Source organism: Musca domestica, unplaced genomic scaffold, assembly GCF_030504385.1.
Source record: "Musca domestica strain aabys unplaced genomic scaffold, Musca_domestica.polishedcontigs.V.1.1 22, whole genome shotgun sequence".
In the NCBI taxonomy this organism is placed as follows: Eukaryota; Metazoa; Arthropoda; class Insecta; order Diptera; family Muscidae; genus Musca; species Musca domestica.
Window position 1 is genome coordinate 276242 of NW_026712262.1, and position 23026 is coordinate 299267.

At 35.9% G+C, this 23026-nt stretch overlaps 3 protein-coding genes across 3 annotated transcripts; 1 reads left to right on the forward strand and 2 right to left on the reverse strand.

The window, feature by feature from the left end:
* The first annotated feature begins 1474 nt into the window (after window positions 1–1474).
* On the forward strand, window positions 1475–16529 carry LOC101894640 (calpain-C). The gene is made up of 2 exons (XM_005178183.4): window positions 1475–3027; window positions 14834–16529. The coding sequence occupies exons 1-2, from the start codon at window positions 2312–2314 to the stop codon at window positions 16149–16151; spliced, it is 2034 nt and encodes a 677-aa protein (XP_005178240.1). The 5' UTR covers window positions 1475–2311; the 3' UTR covers window positions 16152–16529.
* A 2126-nt stretch (window positions 16530–18655) lies between these two features.
* Window positions 18656–20296, reverse strand: LOC101897952 (protein screw). Its single transcript, XM_005178204.4, has 2 exons — window positions 19738–20296; window positions 18656–19672 (listed from the first exon to the last, which is right to left on the reverse strand). Exons 1-2 carry the CDS (start codon window positions 20135–20137, stop codon window positions 18738–18740), a joined length of 1335 nt encoding a protein of 444 aa, XP_005178261.1. The 5' UTR covers window positions 20138–20296; the 3' UTR covers window positions 18656–18737.
* A 1812-nt stretch (window positions 20297–22108) lies between these two features.
* LOC101894800 (mitotic-spindle organizing protein 1-like) lies at window positions 22109–22587 on the reverse strand. The gene has a single exon (XM_005178184.4). It carries the CDS (start codon window positions 22506–22508, stop codon window positions 22239–22241), a length of 270 nt encoding a protein of 89 aa, XP_005178241.1. The 5' UTR covers window positions 22509–22587; the 3' UTR covers window positions 22109–22238.
* Window positions 22588–23026: the final 439 nt, after the last annotated feature.

Sequence of the window (23026 nt, forward strand, 5' to 3'; positions counted from 1 at the left end):
TAGCGATGTCCGTCCGTCTGTCTGGCTGGTGCGCTCGATAACTCTGGAAGGGAGTATCCGATTTGAGCGAAAAATAATACATCGTAATATTTTTGTCAAACTTAGATCCAGTTCGGAAATGGGCAATATCGGTCCACTCCTTCTGGCACCTCCCCCTCAAAAATATAACAAAAAATAATTTACCATATAGAACAAGCAAATATCATCCCATTCTGTCCAAACTAATATTTGTATCCGTGCTATGTCGAGTGCGAAAATGGACAATGTCGGCCCACTCCATCACGTACCTCATTCACAAGGATGAATAATCATAATTCTTATAAATTTTAATTAAGAGTCCGATTGTCTTCAAATTTTGCACATCCCAATACAAGTTCTAGTGTGAAAATGGGAATATATCGGACCACTCCTTCTGGTATATCCCACAGAATGGGTAAAACTTTGAATATCCATGAAGCTTGCTAAACGCGAAATGTGCACCCTATTCCTTTCAAACTCGGAACATCGCAATATTTCTACTAACACAAGATCTGCTGTGAAGAAGGAGTATATCGGATCACTCCTTCTGGTAACTCCCCCAAAGAGGGTCGACATTTTGAATAATTATAACTTATACCAAAGTCTGGTTACCAGACTCTGGTATAAAGATGGAATATATCGGTCAACTTCTACTGGTACCTCCCCCACAAAGGGTCAAAAAATTGAATTTTGAATATTCATGAAGCTCATAAAACACGAAATTCACATCCGATTCCATTCAGACGATGTGCCAAGTCTTTCTATCAACCAATATTTCTATCAACACAAGATCTGTTATAAAGATGGTAGAGATCGGGCCATTCCTTCTGATACCTCCCCCACATAGGGTTCAAGATTTTGGAAAACAAAACACTGAAAGAAAGCGAAATAAGCATTAAATTCTCTTCCAATTTCACAACACAGATCTGTTGTGAGGTGATATATAACGGCAAACTACCTCACCCATAAAAGGTCACAATTTCCAATACTTATATCTGTTATAACTTATAACAAGTCGGCGATTCTTTACAACTTGCAATATCTGTAGTAGTTTTTATTATCGTATTGGAAGTAATCTATACAGTCCAAATCTCACACGTAATATTTACATCAATCTTAGGTCACATACGAATTGGTCAACTGCTTCGGAACCTTCCCCATAAAGGGCCAACAGCTTGAATAATCATAACTCAAGGTGTGTACATCTGTCGGCAAAACCGACTGATACTATTTTATTTTTTTTTTTTACTAAAAAATAAAACATACCCTTTATTTACATCCGCTTGAGCCGATCAATATTTTTCAAAACAGAGCTGTATTTATTTGTTACAACTTCATTCAAATAATGTTGCCATATTCACAAAATCAACTGCAAACCAATGGCAATACTTTACGAGCCGCTCAACAGTTGCGCATGCGGTTTGGGACCTGTTTAAAAAGAAAACTTCACAAATTGACAATTAAAACATTCCACATATCTGGTTGATGTTTGGTGTTTCCATTCAGGTGGCTACCATCGATGCAGCCTAACTTGCTTTAGTTTCTTACGTTGTCGTGGTCGTCGATATCGTGTTATTGTCGTCGTCGTCGTTGTCTTCTACTACTATTTGCGTGTGCGCTGCGCTATTATTTTTCATTCAGTTTTATTTTCTTATAACTTTCACTTTGTTGTACTGCCAGCCAGCCAGCCAGCAAGCCATCCAGCTATTAGCCACTATAACTGGTGGTGCTACCCATGATAGTGGTTGTGTGAAATTTTGGGTTTGTTGTTTTCTCAAAAAATTTTCCCAAAACAAGGTCATTTCAAAATAAGAAAAAAATAAAACAAACTACCTGTGAAGAAAAAATAGTACGTGATCGGAAAATCTAATAAGAAGTTCATACTTCAAATTGGAATATGCCACGAAAAGAAAGAATATAGTTTTGCTTTTGGATATTTGTCAAAGTGTGAATAGAAAAGATAGAGAATAATGAAGAGAATGGTGGACGATTAATGGCAATAACATAGTCTGGATTTAGTGGTCAAAGTGTGAAGAGTGCGTTGAGTTTTTAAAGGCTATCCGAGCATCTATCTTTGATGGAGTTTTAAAGTGAAAACAAAGAATTTATTGCGTACACGCGTCAAAATCACGCCCACCGTTCCGTTTTTTTTATAGCCAAAACAAGCGAACTTCTTTTTATTTGCAATCTTGGTGCTCGTTATCGTTGTCGTGGTCGTGGTCGTGGTGGTGGTGGTCGTTGATGTTGTTGTTACCTTTGGACGGCAAATCTTAAAAACCAACACGAAGAGAATATGACGTCAAAATATGAACGCATTAAAAACGAATGTCGTGCTCGCAACACTCTGTGGGAAGACCCCGATTTTCCTGCGGTGCAAACATCTGTATTCTATTACCAAACCCCACCGTTTACCTTCCAGTGGCGTCGCATCTCTGAAATAGCCGACATCAAAAATGCCTGCTTTGTCAATGAGTCGGAAAATTTCGATGTCATACCCGGAAAAATGGGTGATCGTTGGCTGGTTTCCTGTCTAAGTGTTTTGCACTCGCTGCGCAATCTATTCTATCGTGTGGTACCAGCCGATCAATCTCTGGACAAGGCCAATGGTGTTTTCCGTTTTCGTCTGTGGTGGTGCGGTGAATGGGTTGAGGTGCTGGTGGACGATCGTTTGCCCACCATAAATGGCCGTCTGGCATTTCTGCAGCCACAGACTTCCAATTGCTATTGGGCCTCGCTGCTGGAAAAGGCCATAGCAAAGTTACACGGTTCTTATGAGGCCTTGAAATACGGCACACGTTCGGATGGCTTGAGTGATCTATTGGGTGGTATTGTCGAATGTATACCCATTAAGGCGAACAGTACCACAGAACTAATACGGCCGCAACAGCTGAAATCTCTATTGGACACAACCTGCATTATAACGTGCATAGCAGCAACAAGTGCAGTAACCCAGCATAAAAATACTCCGGAACGTTTGCCAAATGGCATAACGCTAAATGTGAACTATAGGTGAGTGAGTACTAATGGCTGCAACATTGCGTTGCCATTGTATTTGTGTTATAGATTTGAAACAAATAGAGTGAGAGTGTAGGTGAACGAGTTGCTGTCAATTAGTGGGGGGATACTTATGTAGGTACGTATGTATGTGCAAAAATAAATATGCATGCAATCCCAGCAAACCAAAAGAGATGTGAATTACATTTGAAACATACTTTGGAATATTTTGCCAGAAATGTTCTTTTTTGCTTTTAAAAACAGTTTTTAATAACTGTAATATAGATGGCGCCAATTACCAATTATTTTTCCACATTTTTATACCCTCCACCATACATAGTACGGAGGGTATATTACGTTTGTAACGAATAAAGAATGGAAGCTGAAATTTTGCACCGATCTGTCTTTTGTCAGCAGGCAGGTCAAGTTCGAAGATCGGTCTATATCGGTCCACGATATCGTATAGCCCCCATATAACGGTACCCCCGATATTCGTATTTTGAAAATTTTAACCACTTTTTCAAAGGAATTGTCTGCAATGCTACACAAGGAGTTCTTCGTGACTACTTTACCCCTATATAGGTCCACGATATCGTATATCCCCCCATATAACGGTACCTCCCCATATTCAGTATTTTGATCGTTTTAGCCACATTTTTTAATGGAATTGTCTGAAATTCTATAATTTTAGTCACATTCTTCAAAGGAATTGGCTTGAAATCCACAAAAGGCATTCCTACCGAGTACTTTACCCTATGAAAGACAATTGTGTATATAGGTCCACGATATCGTATACCCCCATATAATTGTGCCCCCCCCCCATATTCCTCCTGACATTCGGTATTTTGATGAATTTAGTCACATTTTCAATGGAATGAAATTCTACACAATGAGTTCTTTGTGACTACTTTACCCCCTGAAAGAGAATTGTCTGTATAGATCCACGATATCGTATAGCCCCCTATACAATTGTGCCCCCCGATATTCGGTATTTTGATGATTTTAGCCATATTTTCCAATAGATTAGTCTGAAAATCCACACAAGGAGTTCCCTCTGAGTACTTCACCCACTGGAAGATTGTCTATATAGGTTTTAGTATAGCACCTACCCCAAGATATTAGGTATTTCCAGGATAATTAATCTGTGACATTATTCACCGGAATTGCGTCAAATTTCGTATTTGAAGTTCGTAATGGGTGCTAAAATCTATGACGGAAAATTGTCTATGCAGGTCCACGTCTTAGTATAACCCCCATACAACGGTACCTCCCCTTATACGGTATTTTGATTACATTAGCAGCTTTATTCACCGGAATTATTTCGAATTTCGTATTTGAAGTTCGGAATCGTTGCTACAGTCTATGACAAAAAATTAATTATCCAGCACCACGTCTTCGTATAGCCCACATATAAAGGTTTTTATTTTTTGTTTTTAATTTTTCAATTCCCTTCCGAATGGTGGAAAAAGTTTGGCGAGGCCGAATTTAACTGTTTACTACTTGTTATACCCTTCACCTCGAAAAGTCACCAAAGAAAAGAAATCTATATTTCCATTACATATGGAAAATTGCTCAATGTTTCCCCAAAATTGTTCGTAATTTTTTTATTTTTCTTTTGAAGCCTGAAAATAACATAAATTGTCGTTTGAGGAAGAAGCTGTCATAGGAAGAAGTATTCTACACCAAATTCCACTGGAAATTTCAGAATAGTTTTGAAGAAAATTGCATTCGACATTTATGTACCACAAGTGAAAATTGTGTGCTTGCTTTTTATTGTAAATTTAACATGTTTTCATTCTAAGACAAAATCTCCCTTTATACTCCATTTTTTGGGAAAAAATGCCAAAGGAAGAATTATTCTAAATTAAATTTTATTGCCAGTCTCTAAACAAAAGAAGTTTGTATATTCAATATGTACCATAAAAAACTATTATTATTATTTTTTTTAATAAAAACAAGTAAGCAAAGGCTACAGTCGAGCAGGGCCGACCGTTGAATACCCTACAACACTATAATAAATGATACAGTTTATATAGGCCATATACTCGAAAGAATTCCACAAGATATTGTGACAAATAATAAAAGAAAACCATCAGGTTTCGTTCTAATTTTCGAATAATAGAAACTTGAACTAATTTGCTTATTTCCAATTTATTGGTAGATGTTGCACGTAAATGGTCTTCCTAGATCTGGAACCAATATTTCCCAAAGACCTATAATCTCTCAGAAGTGGCAAAAGATTAACATTTATTATTGGTTTTGACTGAAACGCATCTATATGAGATACAGACATTTGACTATATTCTTCCACGAAATCAGCATTAACAAGTGCGTCAGAAGTGCGTCTTTCCTGTATTTGTGAATTCTCTAAAGAGTCACTGGAATAAACATTTTCGTATTTTGTCTACAAACGTTGGCAAACTATTTACCACATTGAATATTTTTGAATGGCCATCCAAAACTGCTTGGCTTTTACAATGTCCGGTAACCCCCATTCAAATGTGCGTGAGGATCGGGCGATAATTACGACCTGCGGACAATTTTGCAGTTAAATATATTGCGATCATCTCCAAAAAGAGTAGGCTTATATTCTGACCCTCATCTTATACCCATGCAAAATTTCGTAAAGATCGGGCCATAAATGCGACCTGTATATGATATCCTGATATCCTAACTACTTAGTTTTGTTAGCTGTAGAAATATTACCAAATGTTTAATTCAAAATGAAAATATGCCAAAAATATGACAAAATTAAAAAAATATGAGAAAATTTTACAAAATCAATATTTTCATCTTTACAGAGATATTTTTATTCGATTTTTTTAGACGTTTTTTCTTTCCTGCCAAGAGGCCATTCTGAATTAATGAGAACTGTCGAAATCAGTTCAGCCGTTCTCGACATATAAGAGATCTTTCAAGCATATCATCTTTGATAGACATATATATCGCACATATTTTGCTATATATCCGATTTGTTGGATGTTAACATCAATGTAAAGGTCAGAAGTAACCTTATCATGGCTTCGTGATTTCGCAGGGATTTAAAATATTCGCGGTTTAATGAAAAATGTTGAATTTTTTCAACACAAAATATATGGTCTATTTTACCCGCTAAATATTATCCGATGACCACCATAATTGGTAGGCTTCTTCCCCGCCCTAAACTCTAGCTACATACGAAATTCCGTCGATTGGTCTATAATTGCGACCTATATAGCTACTGCAAAATCCGATATTTTTTCAGTATTTGGTCCATTTCGACCACTAAATATTATGCGATCATCTCCAAAAGAAATAGGGTTCTATTCTGACCCTAGCCCCACCTCCATTTTAAATTTCGTGAAGATCGGACCATAATTGCGACCTGTAGAGTGATTACAAATTAACATGGACAGACGGACAGACGGACGGACGGACTCGACTCAGCTCGGCGAGCTAGGAAGATCCATATATACTTTCCTATATGGGAAACCAATATTTCGAGGTGTTACATAAATTCTGGCCCAATCAAACTTATAATACCCCCAACACATAGTGGGTATAAAAAAACATTGTACATATTTGAAAAATCAAATTCGAAAAATTGATCGATTTGGTCTTAACCAAGTTTCTTTGGACGTAGAGCATTTCTCCGCAAATAACTTTGGAGTTTTGGATACTGAAGTATAGTCCACATATAGTATGCTCCTGATTTTATTAAATTTGAGGGTCTATTAATTATATTCGATTATCTAGTGCTTGCTCCCTATATACAAATGATAACTTTTAGATATCGCCAGAAAAAAAAAAAAACCATATCTCCAAAAATATCAGAACTCGAACTCCATTAGTTTAATATTCCTATCTGTGCTCATGTGTTCTTTTCGCTTTTTAAAGATAGTTTTCACATCATATTAAAGTCATATGTAAAATGATTTTTTCATAATGATCTTTAACATTTTTAAAGCACACTTTTAGGCGGTCCTCATATATACAAAAAAGATTAATAAAAGAACTATCTAACTTAGAATCAATGCCCAGAAAAAACGGCTGAAGTTAGAATCTGGAAATTTTGCACGAGGATCAGTCTTGGTGCATAGGCGTGTGATAAGGCTGGGTTTTTGGAAATTCGTACTAAAAGGATACAAAAAGTACTAAAATGTACTAAAAATTGAATATGGTGTATTCGACAATCGAAATGAGCTAGAATTTGGAGTGAGTATTACCAAAGGATTTTTTCGGAATTTTGAACTTTAAGGTTACGAAAAGTTTTTAAATGTTACCAAACCTCTAAAAAGCTACCATTTGGTTTTATGTGAACGGATAGAGGTAAAAAACTTGAAATTTGGCGAGAGAATCAAGGTTGGGAAGTAAGTTTGATACATATGGCTTTGGAAACGTATACTAAGCGTGCGAGCTGTACTAAATAATACTAAATTTGGGACAGTCTGGTTTAAGGTAAACGGATGGAGCTGGAATTTCGAAGTTTCGGTATTGGAATCCCTGTTGGTGGTGGGTTCATGATAAAGAGGTAGTTTTGACACTTGTAGTACAGTGCACGAAATGTACTAAATAGTACTATAATTGGTACAATTAGGTATTGGGGAAACAGATGTGCAGCCTTGACATGGAGGTGAATTCGGAAATATGTACTGTACTTATACGAAAAGTACTAAATGGTAAAATATTTGGTATTGAATAAGGGATAAATATAAAATTCTAAAATTTAATATTTGGCGGTGGTTTGGAAATGCAACCTATATTTGTACGAAAAGTACTAAATTTGGTATTGTGTGAAGGGATAGGTTAGGAATCCTCAAATTTGATATAGACGTCACTGTAAGTGTCTGTTTTTAGAATATGAAAGTGATTTTGGAAATGTATGTATATTTGTTCGAAAAGTATTAAATAGTACGGTACAATTTGGTATAGGGTGAACAGATAGTGCTTGAAATCTGAAATTTAGTATTAGGCTCGCTGTTCATGTGTGGCCTGGGCATATGGAAGTGGTTCTGAAAATCCTACAAATAATTGTGGAAAATGGCATGTATAATCTTGCTTTGTTTTCGTACCTGTAAGAATCAAGTTTAAAAAGTTGTCTTTCTTCTACAAACGCGGTTACGTAGGTACAGTTCATAAATATGGTTTACCCAACAATTTAAATAATTTGGACTGTACTCAGAAACCTATGCTGTGCTCATTCTTGCCGCTGACTGAAATAATTCAATTTACCATTTTAATGGCTTTATTCTAAAACACGAAATAAAAGAAGATTTTTTGAAACAAGCCTAAAAAACTCTCTCCCTCTAAAATTCTGACAGTTACGCTTAATAGCTTCAAGAACAAACTAATGACCATTTTAGTCAGTTTATGTCAGACTTCTTTCGTAGCATCGCAGACCGGATTGGAAATTATAGTTAATTAGCACAATACAATGTTGTTAATGTCATATTGGTTTCGATGCGAAAATAAAAACAACAGTTTTGTTAAAATTAAATTATTTAATACCAAACCTATTCCAGAAAGGTAGCTCGAAGTAGGAGCTCAACTTAGAAATAATGTAAGGCATGCAAATTATCAAGTATTTTAATAGTATTGAATATATCCATGTACATACACATACATTTGAAACACTTGTTGAAAAAAGTAGGATGGAGAATTACCTTAACTAACAAAATGTATTAATTATTTTTTCAACGAAGTCTATGTTTAGTCTTGTCTACGCATTACAGCCTCTAGGCATATGGTTTATCGTTGATCATAACAAAGCACCAAGAGTGTTGTAGAGCGGTTGTTGCCCTAAAGTAGTTATTTGAGGTACCCAGTATATTAATATACAGGTAAGAAATGAAATGAAACTATATTCCTTTACGATAAGAATCTGACACAGGGAGCATACCTTTAACAGTCAGTAAAAATATGACGTATCTTTCATATTTAAAGAATTAATTTTCTGTCCGACTACTATAACCCTTTTGTTAATATTGTTCATTGCCCACTGTTTTTTCTTTTTGATTGGCATATCAAAAAAAGTTTTTATTTAGAACCCCCTTCTGCGTTTCGCCCAGAAGAAGCATAATTTATATTTTTTAACAAGTAAGTAACCGTATCCAAAAAGACCTGTTTCAATTATTTCCCTTGGCTCAGGCTTTCTAAGGCTTTATAAACTTTTCGGAAGCTACTTAATCTGCACAGGATGATTTTGTTTAAACAAGTAAACAAACATTAAGTTCGGCCGGACCAAACTTTTAATACCCTCCACATTAGGGTAAAGGAAACATTAGAAGAAATGTGGCAAAAAATTAAAATACCGAATATCGGGAGGTGCCGTTATATGGGGACTATACCAGAACGTGGACCTATACATGCAATGTTTTGCCACACGCACAGGGACCCGTTATGACCTACAAATACCAATTTTCAGACAAATCCGTAAAAAAATGTGGCATAAATCATCAAAATACAGAATATCGGGAGGTGCCGTTATATGGGGACTATACCAGAACGTGGACCGATATATCTCATTTTCAATACCAACCATCCCAGACACAATACAAATTGCTCTGCTAAATTTCTACGCTCTACGTCAAATAATGTGGGCTGTATCGTGATTTCAACAGACAGACAGACAGACATACAGACAGACGGACATCGTTAAATCGACTTAGAATTTTATGCTGATTATTAATATATATACTTTATGGGGTCTACGACGAATATTTAAGGATGTTACAAACGGAATGACAAAGTTAATATACCCTCCTTTCCAAGGTGGAGGGTATAAAAACGCCATAATTTTTACAATGGCCACCAAAATCGCCGGATACCAGACCGTTGGACTATTGTGTCTGGAGTATTTTGGAAAGCAAGGTTGGCACTTAAAAAAATACCAAAGTATCGATCACCTCAAGCAAGCGTTTCGCGAGGAATGGGACAAAATACCGCAGAGCAACATTCGGTCAGCGTGTGACGGTTTCATTGGCCGTTTGAAGGCCATAATTTGTGCCAAAGGTGACCATTTCGAATATCCATGAATCTCATAAAACGCGAAAGTAACATCCGATTCGATTCGATTCAGACTCGGCACATCCAAAGGGTCAACATTTTGAAATTCCATGAAGACTAATAAAATCCGAAAGTAACATCCGATTCCATTCAGACTCGGCACATCCAAATATTTCTATCAACACAAGATCTGTTATAAATGTGTTAGAGATCGGACCATTTTGTTGAATAACCAAAACGATCAATATCCGAAAAAAGCATACGGTTCTCATCAAATTTCACACATGACATTATTTCTAACACAACACAAGGTCTGCTGTGAATATGGGATATATCGGCACACTCCTTCTGGTACTTCCCCCACAAAGGGTTCAAAATTTAAAAAAAAAACAGAACGCTCACAAAACGCGAAATAGGCATCCAACTCTCCATTTGCACACATCTAAACATTTTTGCTACCGTAAAATCCTCAACCACAAAGGGTCACAATTCGCAATTCTTATATATGTCATAATTTGCTAAACAAGTCGGCGATTCTATACAACTTGCTATATTTAACTATTTCCCTTAGCCAGAAATCTGATGTGGAGATGTAATTAATCGAATTGGACAAAATTGACCAACTGCTTCGGAACCTCCCCCCATAACGGGTCAACAGTTAGAATAATCATAACTCAAGGCAGGAAGTATACATCTGTCGGCAAAACCGACTGATACTATTAAACTTGTTTTGAAATAACAACAGCATTCCTCGCTCAATCCAGAACTGAGCGAAAAAAATATTTGTATGATATCAACTGTGTGATTAAATATCTTTTCATTCACATGTCGATGTTAAAAATCTCTTGACAAAATATGAAATTCTTCTTTTTCAATATTTATGTCCCATTGCTTTAGCCGTTGGCCATTAAACTCAAGATAATACAATAGGTTGGCCTATTGTTTTGACATTTTTTTCTATTTTATCAATATGGACAAATCTTTTAATATTTTATGTCTATTATAAATATTTACTCATTCCGTTTCGATAGAATAATAAATTATGAAATAATACACATCCAAATGTATTCATGAGTATTTTAGGCATGCAAAGTTCAAAAACGGTTGGACTTTTGTTTGGGATTTCTTAATTTAGGAACTACAAGGTTTTTTATTGCTCCATATGTACCGTGCATTTGATAAAATTCTTCAAAGCCACCACCACCAAACAAGTACACCGATGTTTTGGCAGGAAACGGTGTGGAACGTTTAATGGGTTTTCTTTTCTTTTTTCGAATTCTTTTTTATTCATATCATTTGATTGACTAGCAAACTGGCTAGGTGTTTATGAATAATAAAATCGTTTATTAATATTTTATTGTTGGAATGCGTGAGCTTTTGTAGTTTTTGCTTCTGACCGTACAGGTGCTGCCGTTTTTTTTTTTTTTTTGACCAACCAAACTTATAACAGTTTAATTTTGTTTAAACGGTATTCATCCGCTCAAACCAAAAAACCAAAATGACGGTCTACCTCCACATACTTTATTGCCAGGCTATGTGACATGAATTAATTTAACAATTTTTAACTGTATTGTGTATTTATGAAAATTGTCAACAATCATTGCTCCAAGTGGGTCATAAGACATACAAGGTAATACTTTCCTCCATAAAAAAATAAAACGGTTTAATGTACGAACTTATTTTATATGCACTTGCTTGAGTGATGGCTGAAAATAATTATATTTTGGCAGCCCCACAAAATGTATTGCGTTTTCAAAAAACCGTTATTTTTATACCCTCCACCATACATAGAATGGAGGGTATATTAAGTTTGCATTCCGTTTGTAACTCATCGAAATAATTTTAGACCCAACAATGTGTATATATTCTTGATCAGCGTAAAATTCTAAGATTTAGCCCAGTCCTTCCATCCGTCCGTCTGTTGTAATCACGCTAGAGTCGAAACGAATAAAGATAGAAAGCTAAAAGTTTGCACTGATCTGTCTTTTGTCTGCAGGTAGATCAAGTTCAAAGATGGGCTATATCGGTCCACAATATCATATATCCCCCAATTTTTAACGGTACCCCCATATTCGGTATTTTCATGATTTTAGCCACATTTTCAATGGAATTGCCTTAAAATCCACAAAAGAAGCTCTTTGTGAGTACTTTATCCCCTGGAACATAATTGTCTAAATAGGTCGAAAATATCGTATATTTCCCAAATAAAGGTGCCTCCCGATAATTGTAGCCACATTTTTAAATGAAATTGTCCGAAAATCCTCACAAGGAGTTCCTTCTGAGTACTTTACCCCGTGGAAGAGAATTGTATATAGGTCCACGATGTCGTATAGCCCACATATTACGGTACCTCCCGATATTCGGTATTTTGATGATTTAGCTACATTTTTTCAATAGAATTGTCTGAAATTCTACACAAGGATTTCTTCGTGACTACTTTACCCTCTTAAAAAGAATTGCCTATAAAGGTCCACGATATCATATAGCCCCTATATTACGGAACCTCCCGATGATTTTGATGATTTTAGCCACATTTTTAAATGGCATTATCTGAAAATCCACACAAGGAGTTCTCTAGGAGTATTTATTTTACCCCTGGAAGAGAATTGTCCATATAGGTCTACGTTTAAGTATAGCACCCATATAACCGTACCCCCAAGATATTCGGCATTTCCATGATTTTAGCGACATTATTCACCGGAATTGTTTAAAGTTACTACAACTTATGACGGAAATTGTCTATGCATGTCCATAGCCCCCACCCCCATTCAACGGTATCTCCCCTAATTCAGTATTTTAATGATATAAGCGACATTCTTCACAGGAATTAATTCAAATTATTAATTATTAATTCAAAATCTACCGAGCTGAAATCCTAAAATTGATATGGTTTACATATGGAGACGTTGGTGTAAAAGGTAAACATTTTCCGATTATTCTTTCTGAAAAAACTGAAAACGATTGTATAAAAATGTATGAAGGTTTAATTAAAATTTTTTGTCAAACTTAACAAATGGTGCATTTGGAAGGAAATTGAAAAAAGTAAAAAAAAAAAAAACGTCGAAAAATACCGTTGACATGAAAACCGTTATATGGTAACTAGGAGGTAGAGGAGGGGGACCTGCATTCGTTAATTTTTTGTCATAGGCTGTTGTACAAATTTGAAACTTGGGAGGTATTGTTATATGGTGGCTATACGAAGACGTGGACCTGCGTACGCATTTTTTTGTCATAGGCTGTAATACCCATTACGAACTTTAAATACGAAATATGAAACAATTTCGGTCTATAAAGTCGATAAAATCATAAAAATACCGAATATCGAGGGGTGCCGTTGAATGGGGGCTAGACGATTTTGTAGTCCTATATAGACAAATTTCTTTCAGGGGGTAAGGTACTCACAAATAATTCCTTCTGTGAAATTTCAGACAATTCCATGGAAAAATGTGTCCAAAATCATCAAAATGCCGAATATCGGGGGATACCCTTATATGGGGGCCATACGATATCGTAGACTGATATAGAATATCTTCGAACTTGCACTGCATGCAGACAAAATACTGATGTGTTCAAAATGTTAGCTTCCTATCTTAATCCGCTTTGAATGTAGCGTGATTGCAACATATAGACGGACGGACAGGGCTAAATCGTCTTAGAATTTTACGCTGCTCAAGAATATATACATTATTGGGTCTGACATGAGTATTTCGAGGAGATTCCAACCAGCCATCCAACCACATTTCTTATTTTGTCGATGAAGGTCAAGACACCCTGGCGGGTCTTGACCTCTCTACGTTGATAGTGAGATGCATGGGACATTTTCGGGACTTATGCGGTCCCAGATCAATTACCCAAATATCACAAGATTGAATTGAAAATGCTGTAAGGCAGATATAGTCTTTACCCATTTTGTTCAAATTGTTTAATAGCCTCCATGAAAGATAGGAGAGCGACATACAAGGCAATTGGCCAATCCGCCTTTAATTGTGCTGCTCAAGCAAGTGCTTTAATGGGGAGACCCATTTAAAAAAATCCACAATAAAAAGCCATGTTGCAAGGGGCTGTGTCCAAAATTTATTTCATATGACGCTAAAGCTCAGTCAGAAAATGAGTGAAATTGGAAATTATATTGTTCCAATTCTTGTGCACTCTCCGTTATTTACACTACCAAAAAAAATTTCGAAGCGGAATTTTTCATTGAAATTTTGGGTTGACCATGATTTTTACGACACAGTCTTAGTATAACCACAATTTCCAATTCATAACTCGTCAGTTCTGATAGGTGACCGTTTGGTAACGGCTGTCCATCGATAAATTCCATTGTATAATCAATTTTTAGATCATGAGTCTCTATTGAGCTCACGGCTATTCCATATACACAATAAAATATTCATTAATATCAACATATTTCCTTCCCTTGAGTTCTACTTTAATATTGAGTCCTAGCGAATATATTCCCATGATCATATCCTTTCCTTATAAGTGTATTTTCCAAAATTTACATTTGCTCTATTCCAGAACTGCAAGAATGTAAAAGTTTTTGCAATCATAGCCGATTTTCCCTTTATGCTATCGGAAAAAAATCGCAAAACTAGTAGGTTCTTGCAGGCTCTGGGACAGAGCAATTGACAACTATGAATCATCTAAGTTTAGGACTTTTACAGCACCGGCAAGGATCTCCTAGTTTTGCAATTTTTTTCGATACCATAAAGGGAAAATCGGTTATCGTTGCAAAAACTGTTACATTCTTGCAGTTCTGGAACAGACCATTTATTTCCAATTCATCCACCCTTAACAATTGTCATTTTAAAATTTCTCCCATTTTTTCTCTTTTTAGACTGTGCTCTCTGGACAAAGTTGAAACTTTACTCGGTGATGCTGTCCAGTTGGTGCGTATCAAAGATCCACTTACATGCAATGCCTTTGCAAACAGCAATGACTATGAGGGAGATTGGTCTGGTCTCTCGGCGACATGGGAACGTGTTTCGGTACAGGAGCGTGATCGTTTATTTGGCCAACTGGATGTTGGAGAGTTTTGGATGTCATTTTTAGATTTTACACAGACCTTTTCGAGTTTAGAAGTCATATACTTAGATGTCGACACGGCGAAGGATGAGCTATCGCTACAGGACCGGCCCAAACGTTGGCAAATGAAAATGTTCCAGGGTCAGTGGAAACGTGGTGTCACTGCCGGTGGCTGTCGCAATCACGAATCGTTTCACATCAATCCCCAATTGCTGCTGAACATACCCGAGAAACAGGAAATTGTGGTGGCTCTGAATCAACACACAGCCGTAGAACCAAAAGTCATAGGCTTTACAGTGTACAAAATGAGTGGTATTGCCGGTTCAAAGGTCAATCAAAAAATCACCGAAAGTTTACCCAAAGATTTTTTCAAAACACATGTGAGTTTCTTGAATTCGGATTATGGCAATACAAGGCATGTCACCTGCAAATGCCAACTGGAGGTGGGTCAATATGTGTTAATGCCGACAACCTATGAACCCGGTGAAGAATCTGGTTTTACGGTGCGCATATTGGGTACACTGCCGTTGCGTTTATCCCTGCTAGAAACCCAGACTCTTATGTTGTTGGATCCATTTCCGGTGCTTAAAAATGAAGCTGATTCTTTGAAAATCAAAAATGTCTGCCAATATGAACCGGTATTCATGCAATTGGCCGATGAGAATAAGACCATCAACTGTTTTGAACTTCATGAACTGCTGGACGCCTGTCTGCCGAATGACTATATCAAAGGTTGTGCAAATGTGGATATTTGTCGACAGGTGATTGCTCTACAGGATAAAACCGGAACTGGACGCATTAATTTCTTACAATTTAAAACATTTATGGTCAACCTGAAGACATGGCAAGGCGTTTTTAAGATGTACACCAAAGAAAAGGCCGGCATTCTACGTGCTGAACGTCTGCGCGATGCCCTCTACGATGTGGGTTTCCAGCTGAGCACGGATATTATGAATTGTATAATGCAACGTTTTATACGTAAGGATGGCACACTGCGTCTAAGTGATTTCGCCTCGGCGGTGCTACATTTGACGGCGGCTTTTGATTACTTCCAGCGCAAGGATCACAATCAGGATAATGTCATTGAAATTGAAATGTCGGATTGGATAAAATGTGTGTTGCGTTGTTAACAGTTGGAACAGTTGGATGTTGAATCCTTACAGCCACCACCAGCAATTGTATTCTACATCAATTGGGAGAGTCGAGAGAGTAGCTAAAGATCTTTAAAAAAACACAAAAAAAATAACAAATACAGTTTTAGTCTAATTTACATTATTTTTTAGTTTAAGTTCTAAAATCTATTTCACTGTTTTTTACTCTTTTATATAATTATTATATTTGTTCGTCTTCACTTCATTACCTTGTGTGCTATATTTAGAAATTAGTTTAATTTAGATTTAAAAACAAATCACGTCTTTACAAAATATTTACAAAAGCCAGTGCTAAGTCCCCCAATGTTGTCCCATATATACCTAATTTTTTTTAAAATAAAATTAATTGAAAATAAATTATTAAACCTTTCAGAACGAGCAAGATTAATTGGTACAGTAGAAGGGTGATGAAAGAGTGTATGTACATACATAAAAACAAGTAAACAAGCTGTAAGTTCGGCCGAACTTTGAATACCCTCCACCATTTGGAACGAATTTGACAATACTCAAAAACAATAAAGTCCATTAAAAATTCTGTTAACATCTTAAAAATACCGAATGTAGCTGTTATATTAGGGTCTGTACGACGAAATGGACCTGCATAGGTAAATTTTGTCATAAGCCATTACAATATTCAAATGCGAAACTTGAAAAAAAAAATTCGGTGAATAATTTCGCTAAAATCATCAAAATACCGAATATCGGAAGGTGCCGTTATATGAGGGGCTATACGAAGATGTGGACCTTCACAGAAAATTTTCTGTCTTAGGCTGTAGTATCCATTACGAACTTCAAATACCAAATTTGAAACGATTTCGGTGAATAATGTTGCTAAAATCATCAAAATAGCGAATATCGGGAGGTACCATTATATGGGGGCTATACGAAGACGTGGACCTTCACAGACAATTTTCTGTCTTAGGCTGTAGTATTCATTTCGAACTTCAAATACCAAATTTTAAACAATTGCGATGAATATTGTCGCTAAAATCATCAAAATACCGAATATCGGGAGGTACCGTTATATGAGGGCTATACGAAGAGGTGGACCTGCATAGACAATTTTCTGTCTTAGGCTGTAGTATTCATTTCGAACTTCAAATACCAAATTTTAAACAATTGCGATGAATATTGTCGCTAAAATCATCAAAATACCGAATATCGGGAGGTACCGTTATATGAGGGCTTTACCAAAACGTGGACCTACATTGTCCATTTTCAATACCAAAAGTCCTGCAGACATAATATACATTTGAGTAAAAAAATCAATGTACTTCAATTCGTTCGGAAGCTAGAGTGATTTACTTTTGATTTTTTTTAAGGACATAGAATTTTATGCTGATCACGAATATATATACTTTGTGGGGTCTAAAATGTATATTTCGAGGTGTTACAAACGGAATGACAAACTTAATATAATACCCCCCAAACTATGTTGGAGGGTATAAAAATGTCGGAAATAGCATAAAATTTTAGAATAAGTTTAGATTTGTTCGAATTGGTCACTTGGCACGAATTATGGCCTTCAAACGGCCAATGAAACCTTGACACGCTGCGGTATTTTGGCCCATTCCCGGCGAAGCGCTTGCTTGAGGTGATAGACACTTTGGTATTTTTTAGTACCAACCTTGCTTTCCAAAATACTGCAGACACAATAGTTCAAGGCATTGGTATCCCGAGATTTTGGTGGTCATTGTGTGCTGGAAAACGAATGTTTTCTCATCGGAGAAAACCAAATTCGGCAGTTCACCACTTTCGGGCAAGCGAAGAAACTCTTTAGCTCTTTGAGTCTATTTTCTTTCCATTGTGGTGTAAGTTCTTGCACTTTTTGCAATTCCAATGGCTTCACCCCGAGATCATTTTTCAATATTTGCCGAAAGGAAAATTGCGATATGTTCAGCTCACGAGCCATTTTTCGGCCACTACGACGCGGGTTTCGATCAAGTCGTTTCTTTACTTTTCGAACCATTTCTGCTGATTTTGCTGTTTTCTTCTGTCCACTTCCTTGACGTCGGGCTACGCTACCAGTATCACGGTAACGAGCGATGGTACGATACACAAAAGATTTATTCACATTTAAATGCTGGAGTGCTCTAACGATAGCCACTGGTGGTTTTCCAGCCAAATATCAAGAAATCACGCTTGAATTCCATCACGAATAACTTTTTTTCTGGAAAATTCTCAACAAAAGGCTTTTGTACGCTTGTAAGCAATATAATATGCTGTTACTGGAACAATTTTAACAGCTCTCGGACGAGTGGCTTAGAAATGACAGCAATCTTAAGTTGGTTGCAGTTATTTCATCTCACCCTGTATATATTATAAGGCCTTCGGATGTTGTTACCCATGATATTACAAAAGGATTATTAAATCCTATACATTTTAAATAATTCAAACCAAATTTCAAATTTTATAAAATTTCTTAGAATAAAAAGGTTTTTTATTTATATATTATAAATTTATTTTTACACATTATAAATTAAATTTATCTAATCAAAAAGTTTCTAAAAAAGTTAAATATATAATAATTTAATACAAAGTAAATACATTCCTCCACCCCGGCGATTAGTGACACCCACATTCCTTAGCCACACTTTGTGGATATTTACTTAAATTTACACTATCCTCATTTAAATAATGCAATATCGATATGGAGCCCAATACAGTTGGTACACAACAGGGTTTCGGTAAATTCGGTTGTTTCAAATGCATCAGTGTCTGGACTATTGCATGATTTGTGGCATTCATTTTTGAGCCCAACGGAAAATTACATTCACCACCACAAAAGAAAGCTTCGAATTTCTTTGGTGCAATAACCCAATCATGCATTTGTAAATCATTGAAATCCAAGGTGAAATTTAAACGTTCACATGATGTTGGTAGCCGATAGATTTCCTGTACGGGTGGGGGTGGTGGCCTATTGTAGTAATCGGCCGCCTTACGTTTGCGTTTAATGACTTCACGTTTGAAACGTAATTTTTGGATTTTTGTCATCAGCTCGGGTCCATTGAAGTAGCCAATGATAAACGGCTGCAAATCAATCATATCATCCGTAACATTTGGTTGCACCAAACCCAAATCACTTGGTAGTATTTCTATGGATTTTGATTCATGTGCGGGATTTTCCATTTCAAGAGTAACACCCACCAACAGTTCATTCAGTCGTCCGATTTGCAAAGATTTATGTTGTAGCCAACGCGATAATATGCGAGTCATATTAAATTCCAACCAGCCTTTATACGCCGTGGTGGTATTTACAGAGGCCAATATTCTTAAAGCTCCTGTGTACTGTTTCCGTACCATAACTCGTTGATAGATGGAGATTATGGCTCTCTGGACATCGGTATTTTGTACAAATTTTCCCAGACTTGGTTGTTGATACAGCCGCAAAGCGGAATGTGCCAATTGTAGGTCCCGTGGCACATCATTCGTGTTAAAGCCAATCTGCATATCGGTAGCAATGGGTAAATCCGCAATGAGATTTGGATTGCTTACCATTTCTGTAAAATAATAATCATTTATTATGAGTTACTTTTAAAATCTTGCCTTTTTTAAGGGTACTTACGTTTACTTGAAAATGTGATAATATTATTGCATTTTTCGATTTCCATTCGATCGTACTTAGTTATAAAGCGTTCATCTCTCAAGGCTCTTCTCTGCCGTCCACGTGTTAAGTGTTGTCGCACATGATCCAATTCTTGTTCATTCTCCGTTATATCATTGTACACTTCCAAAAGAAACTTGGAGGCGGAGTTTTTCAATGAAATTTTGGGTTGGCCATGATTTTCAGGACCTAGTCCTAGTATATCCACAATTTCGAATTCATAACCCGTCAGTTCTGGCAGATGATCGCTTTGTAAGGGCAGCCTATCAATTGTTTCCATTGTATAATCGATTTTCAGATCATGAGTTTCAATTGAGCGCAAGGCTATCAAATATAACAAGATATTCTCTAATTTCAACATATTTCCTTTCTTTGAGATCTATTTTAATGTTGAGTCTTTGACAAAAGTCTTCCAATTGACTAACTCATTATCAATGTATTTCCATTTTATACTTGGGTTTTCCTTAAAATGTGTATCTCTTTGAACGAACCGTCTACCTGACGCCACATAGGCAAGGTGACAATTCTTATCTGATTTACCATAGTCCATCATAGTTTTATTATCTCATTACCTGCGGTGATTTGTTCTCGAAAAGGATTTATGACACCCAAGGAGGATTGCAAAATTTGTATCGGCATGTAGTTTATGATTCGAGTTTCTTAGAATTGCCCTATTTGAATTTTTATTGTAAGGATACACGTGTTCGAAAGTTGTCAATCCTATATCCTAGGTGCAATTTTTCATCTTATATAAGTCTATATTAAACACATTTATGTGTTGACTCCTCTGTATTTGACATTAAATTTAAGTGGAATGTATACAGGGATGATTTGTACATCCAATCCGAGTTTAACCAAATTCGTAATAAAAATAGTCCTTTAAAATAGTCCAAGTACTAAATAAGATTTTTGGGATGTGCATCCTCAGTAATTAAACTGTAAGTAAAAGTCATAAGTCGGGCGGGGCCGACAATATGATACCTTACACCCTGCATATTTAGTAGAGCTACCGTAAAAAAAAAGAATTTGTATGATCTACCCATGGCATAATTACAGATGGTAGAACAAAGCTACTCCCTATATACAATTTTGTTTTTATGACTTTTGGAATGATATTGGTCATTTGGTGCGCAATTAACCCGAAATCGGTTGAAGATATATATATGGAAGCTATATCCAAATCTGAACCGATCTTGACAAAATTTGGCAGAGGTAATTCTGGCCCTTATCTGATATCTGGTACCAAATATCGTTATTGTCGAATGCATATACCGAATGTGAAGGACATAAACACCAAATCAGATGAAACATATATATGGGAGCTATAGCCATATCTGAATCGATTTTCAAAATTAGTTTTACTTGCTTCTATACTGAATTTGGTTGGATGTGCTAAAATTAAGGTAATTTGGACTTATATTGGCCATTTCCTGTACAATTTACCCGAAATCGGTTAAAAATATATGGTAGATATATCTAAATCTGATTAGATATATCCGATTATCACCAATTTCAATGGGGTTCGTCCTTTGGCCAAACAAATATTGTTTTCGAAAATTTAATCACAATCAGATAATAAATGCGACAGCATTTTGTTCAAAAGAATGCATGGACAGACGAACTGAATGCATAAATCGACTTAGATAGTGGTTCTATGAAGATCCTCAAATGTAACTATGGGTCTATTTCGCTTCCTTCACCATGTTACAAACAAATGCACAAAGACATAATACCCTTACCACCTTGTGGTGTAGGGTATAAAAAATAAAAATTTGGCTGACCTTTTCGATATTGTTTTATTCATAAAAAGGACCTGTAAGAGTTAAGTTATGCTCGGGAATGCGCATTATTTTGTGATATTAGAGATAATAGATAAATAAGCCAATAAGATAAATTTATTTAATACATTTCTACTTGGTTTCATATAATTATGGCTTTTTAATGAAAGAAAATGGTTTCATATGAATGTTTATGGCAATATTGGACCATGCCCTATATACCTACCTCGTATAAAAGTTAGATCTGAGACATATTGGAGGCATCAGAAAAAATCTTATACATGCAGCTAAATATGAACAAGACAATGCAGTTTTTGCACTGAGTGTGAAAACAATTATTAGGTTTTTCTTATTTTTCGTAAAGGTACTTGATTTAAAAAAAAAATAACGTGTAGAAGTAAAGCTATATTCTGGAATGCGCAAAATGTTGTTTTTTTCGTCAACAGATCTTAAGGTAACTTTATTTTAAATTCCAGGACACAACAGTGTGCTTCAGGCTGGGACGCTGATGATGCTCAAGAGAAATAAAATTTGAACAGAAAAGTCTTAAGGAATTGCTTAAACACTTCTTTATTCTAACAATACTTGCAAACTAATATACATTTTTATTTTATGAGATAAATATAAAAGAACTAACACCTTTTAAGAGGCACCAGCCATGCATCACATACATTGTAGGAGCATTTAATGCTCTTCACTATTACGTAGGGCGGCCACTTCTCGGCGTATTTGCGTTATAACCTCCGCCAAGGCCTGTGGATGGACACCAGCCTCAATCAATTTTATACATGTATCCAAACTTTCCGTGTTTAATCCTGTATTTAACAGCTGCGATATGGCATGAATGTTGTTTCGTATAACTTGCGATTGTTGCAGCTTTAAATAGTTACTGCCATTCACCTTGGCGTTGCCACCATCCAGACAATCATTGGAGCCTGTAGCTTTATTCGACATTATATCAAGTGCTTCTATAAATTGATTTACAATTCTAAATATTCAAAATTGTTTATAAAGTCAATTCCAACAAAGAGAGATAGCAAAAATATCGATTGTACCGATATTTTATTTTAGAAGGCAAAACCGATTTGTTTATATTTGGTTAAGGGTTACCAAGACATTGTATATGTTTATGTAAGGTGGTGTATACATTATCCATCATGATGGTCATAATAATTTTTACGGAATAAAAAGCTGCTGTCTTTTTTGCTATCATATTAAATGTTATTACTTGAAAATATAAAAGAAATGAGTACTATGTCAAAACATCAAAGTGGTGAAGTAGATTTTGGTGTTTTCTCTCTCTTTTAATGGATTGCTCACAAAAAAATATTTTAATTGACATTGAAATATTATTGTTTTCGAATATTTTGGACGATTTATATCACATTTTCTAACAGATGTATAGTTCCAGAACTACAATAATGTAAAAACAAATTGAATCTTGCAGGTACTCAATAGTTGTGTTCCAGAAC

Coding starts and splice junctions, on each gene's coding strand:
- LOC101897952 (XM_005178204.4), bottom strand. CDS start 20,137: ATGTTGAAATTAGAGAATATCTTGTTATATTTGATAGCCTTGCGCTCA. Junction 19,673..19,737: donor TATCACATTTTCAAGTAAAC/GTAAGTACCCTT, acceptor ATTATTTTACAG/AAATGGTAAGCAATCCAAAT.
- LOC101894800 (XM_005178184.4), bottom strand. CDS start 22,508: ATGTCGAATAAAGCTACAGGCTCCAATGATTGTCTGGATGGTGGCAAC.
- LOC101894640 (XM_005178183.4), top strand. CDS start 2,312: ATGACGTCAAAATATGAACGCATTAAAAACGAATGTCGTGCTCGCAAC. Junction 3,028..14,833: donor ACGCTAAATGTGAACTATAG/GTGAGTGAGTAC, acceptor TTCTCTTTTTAG/ACTGTGCTCTCTGGACAAAG.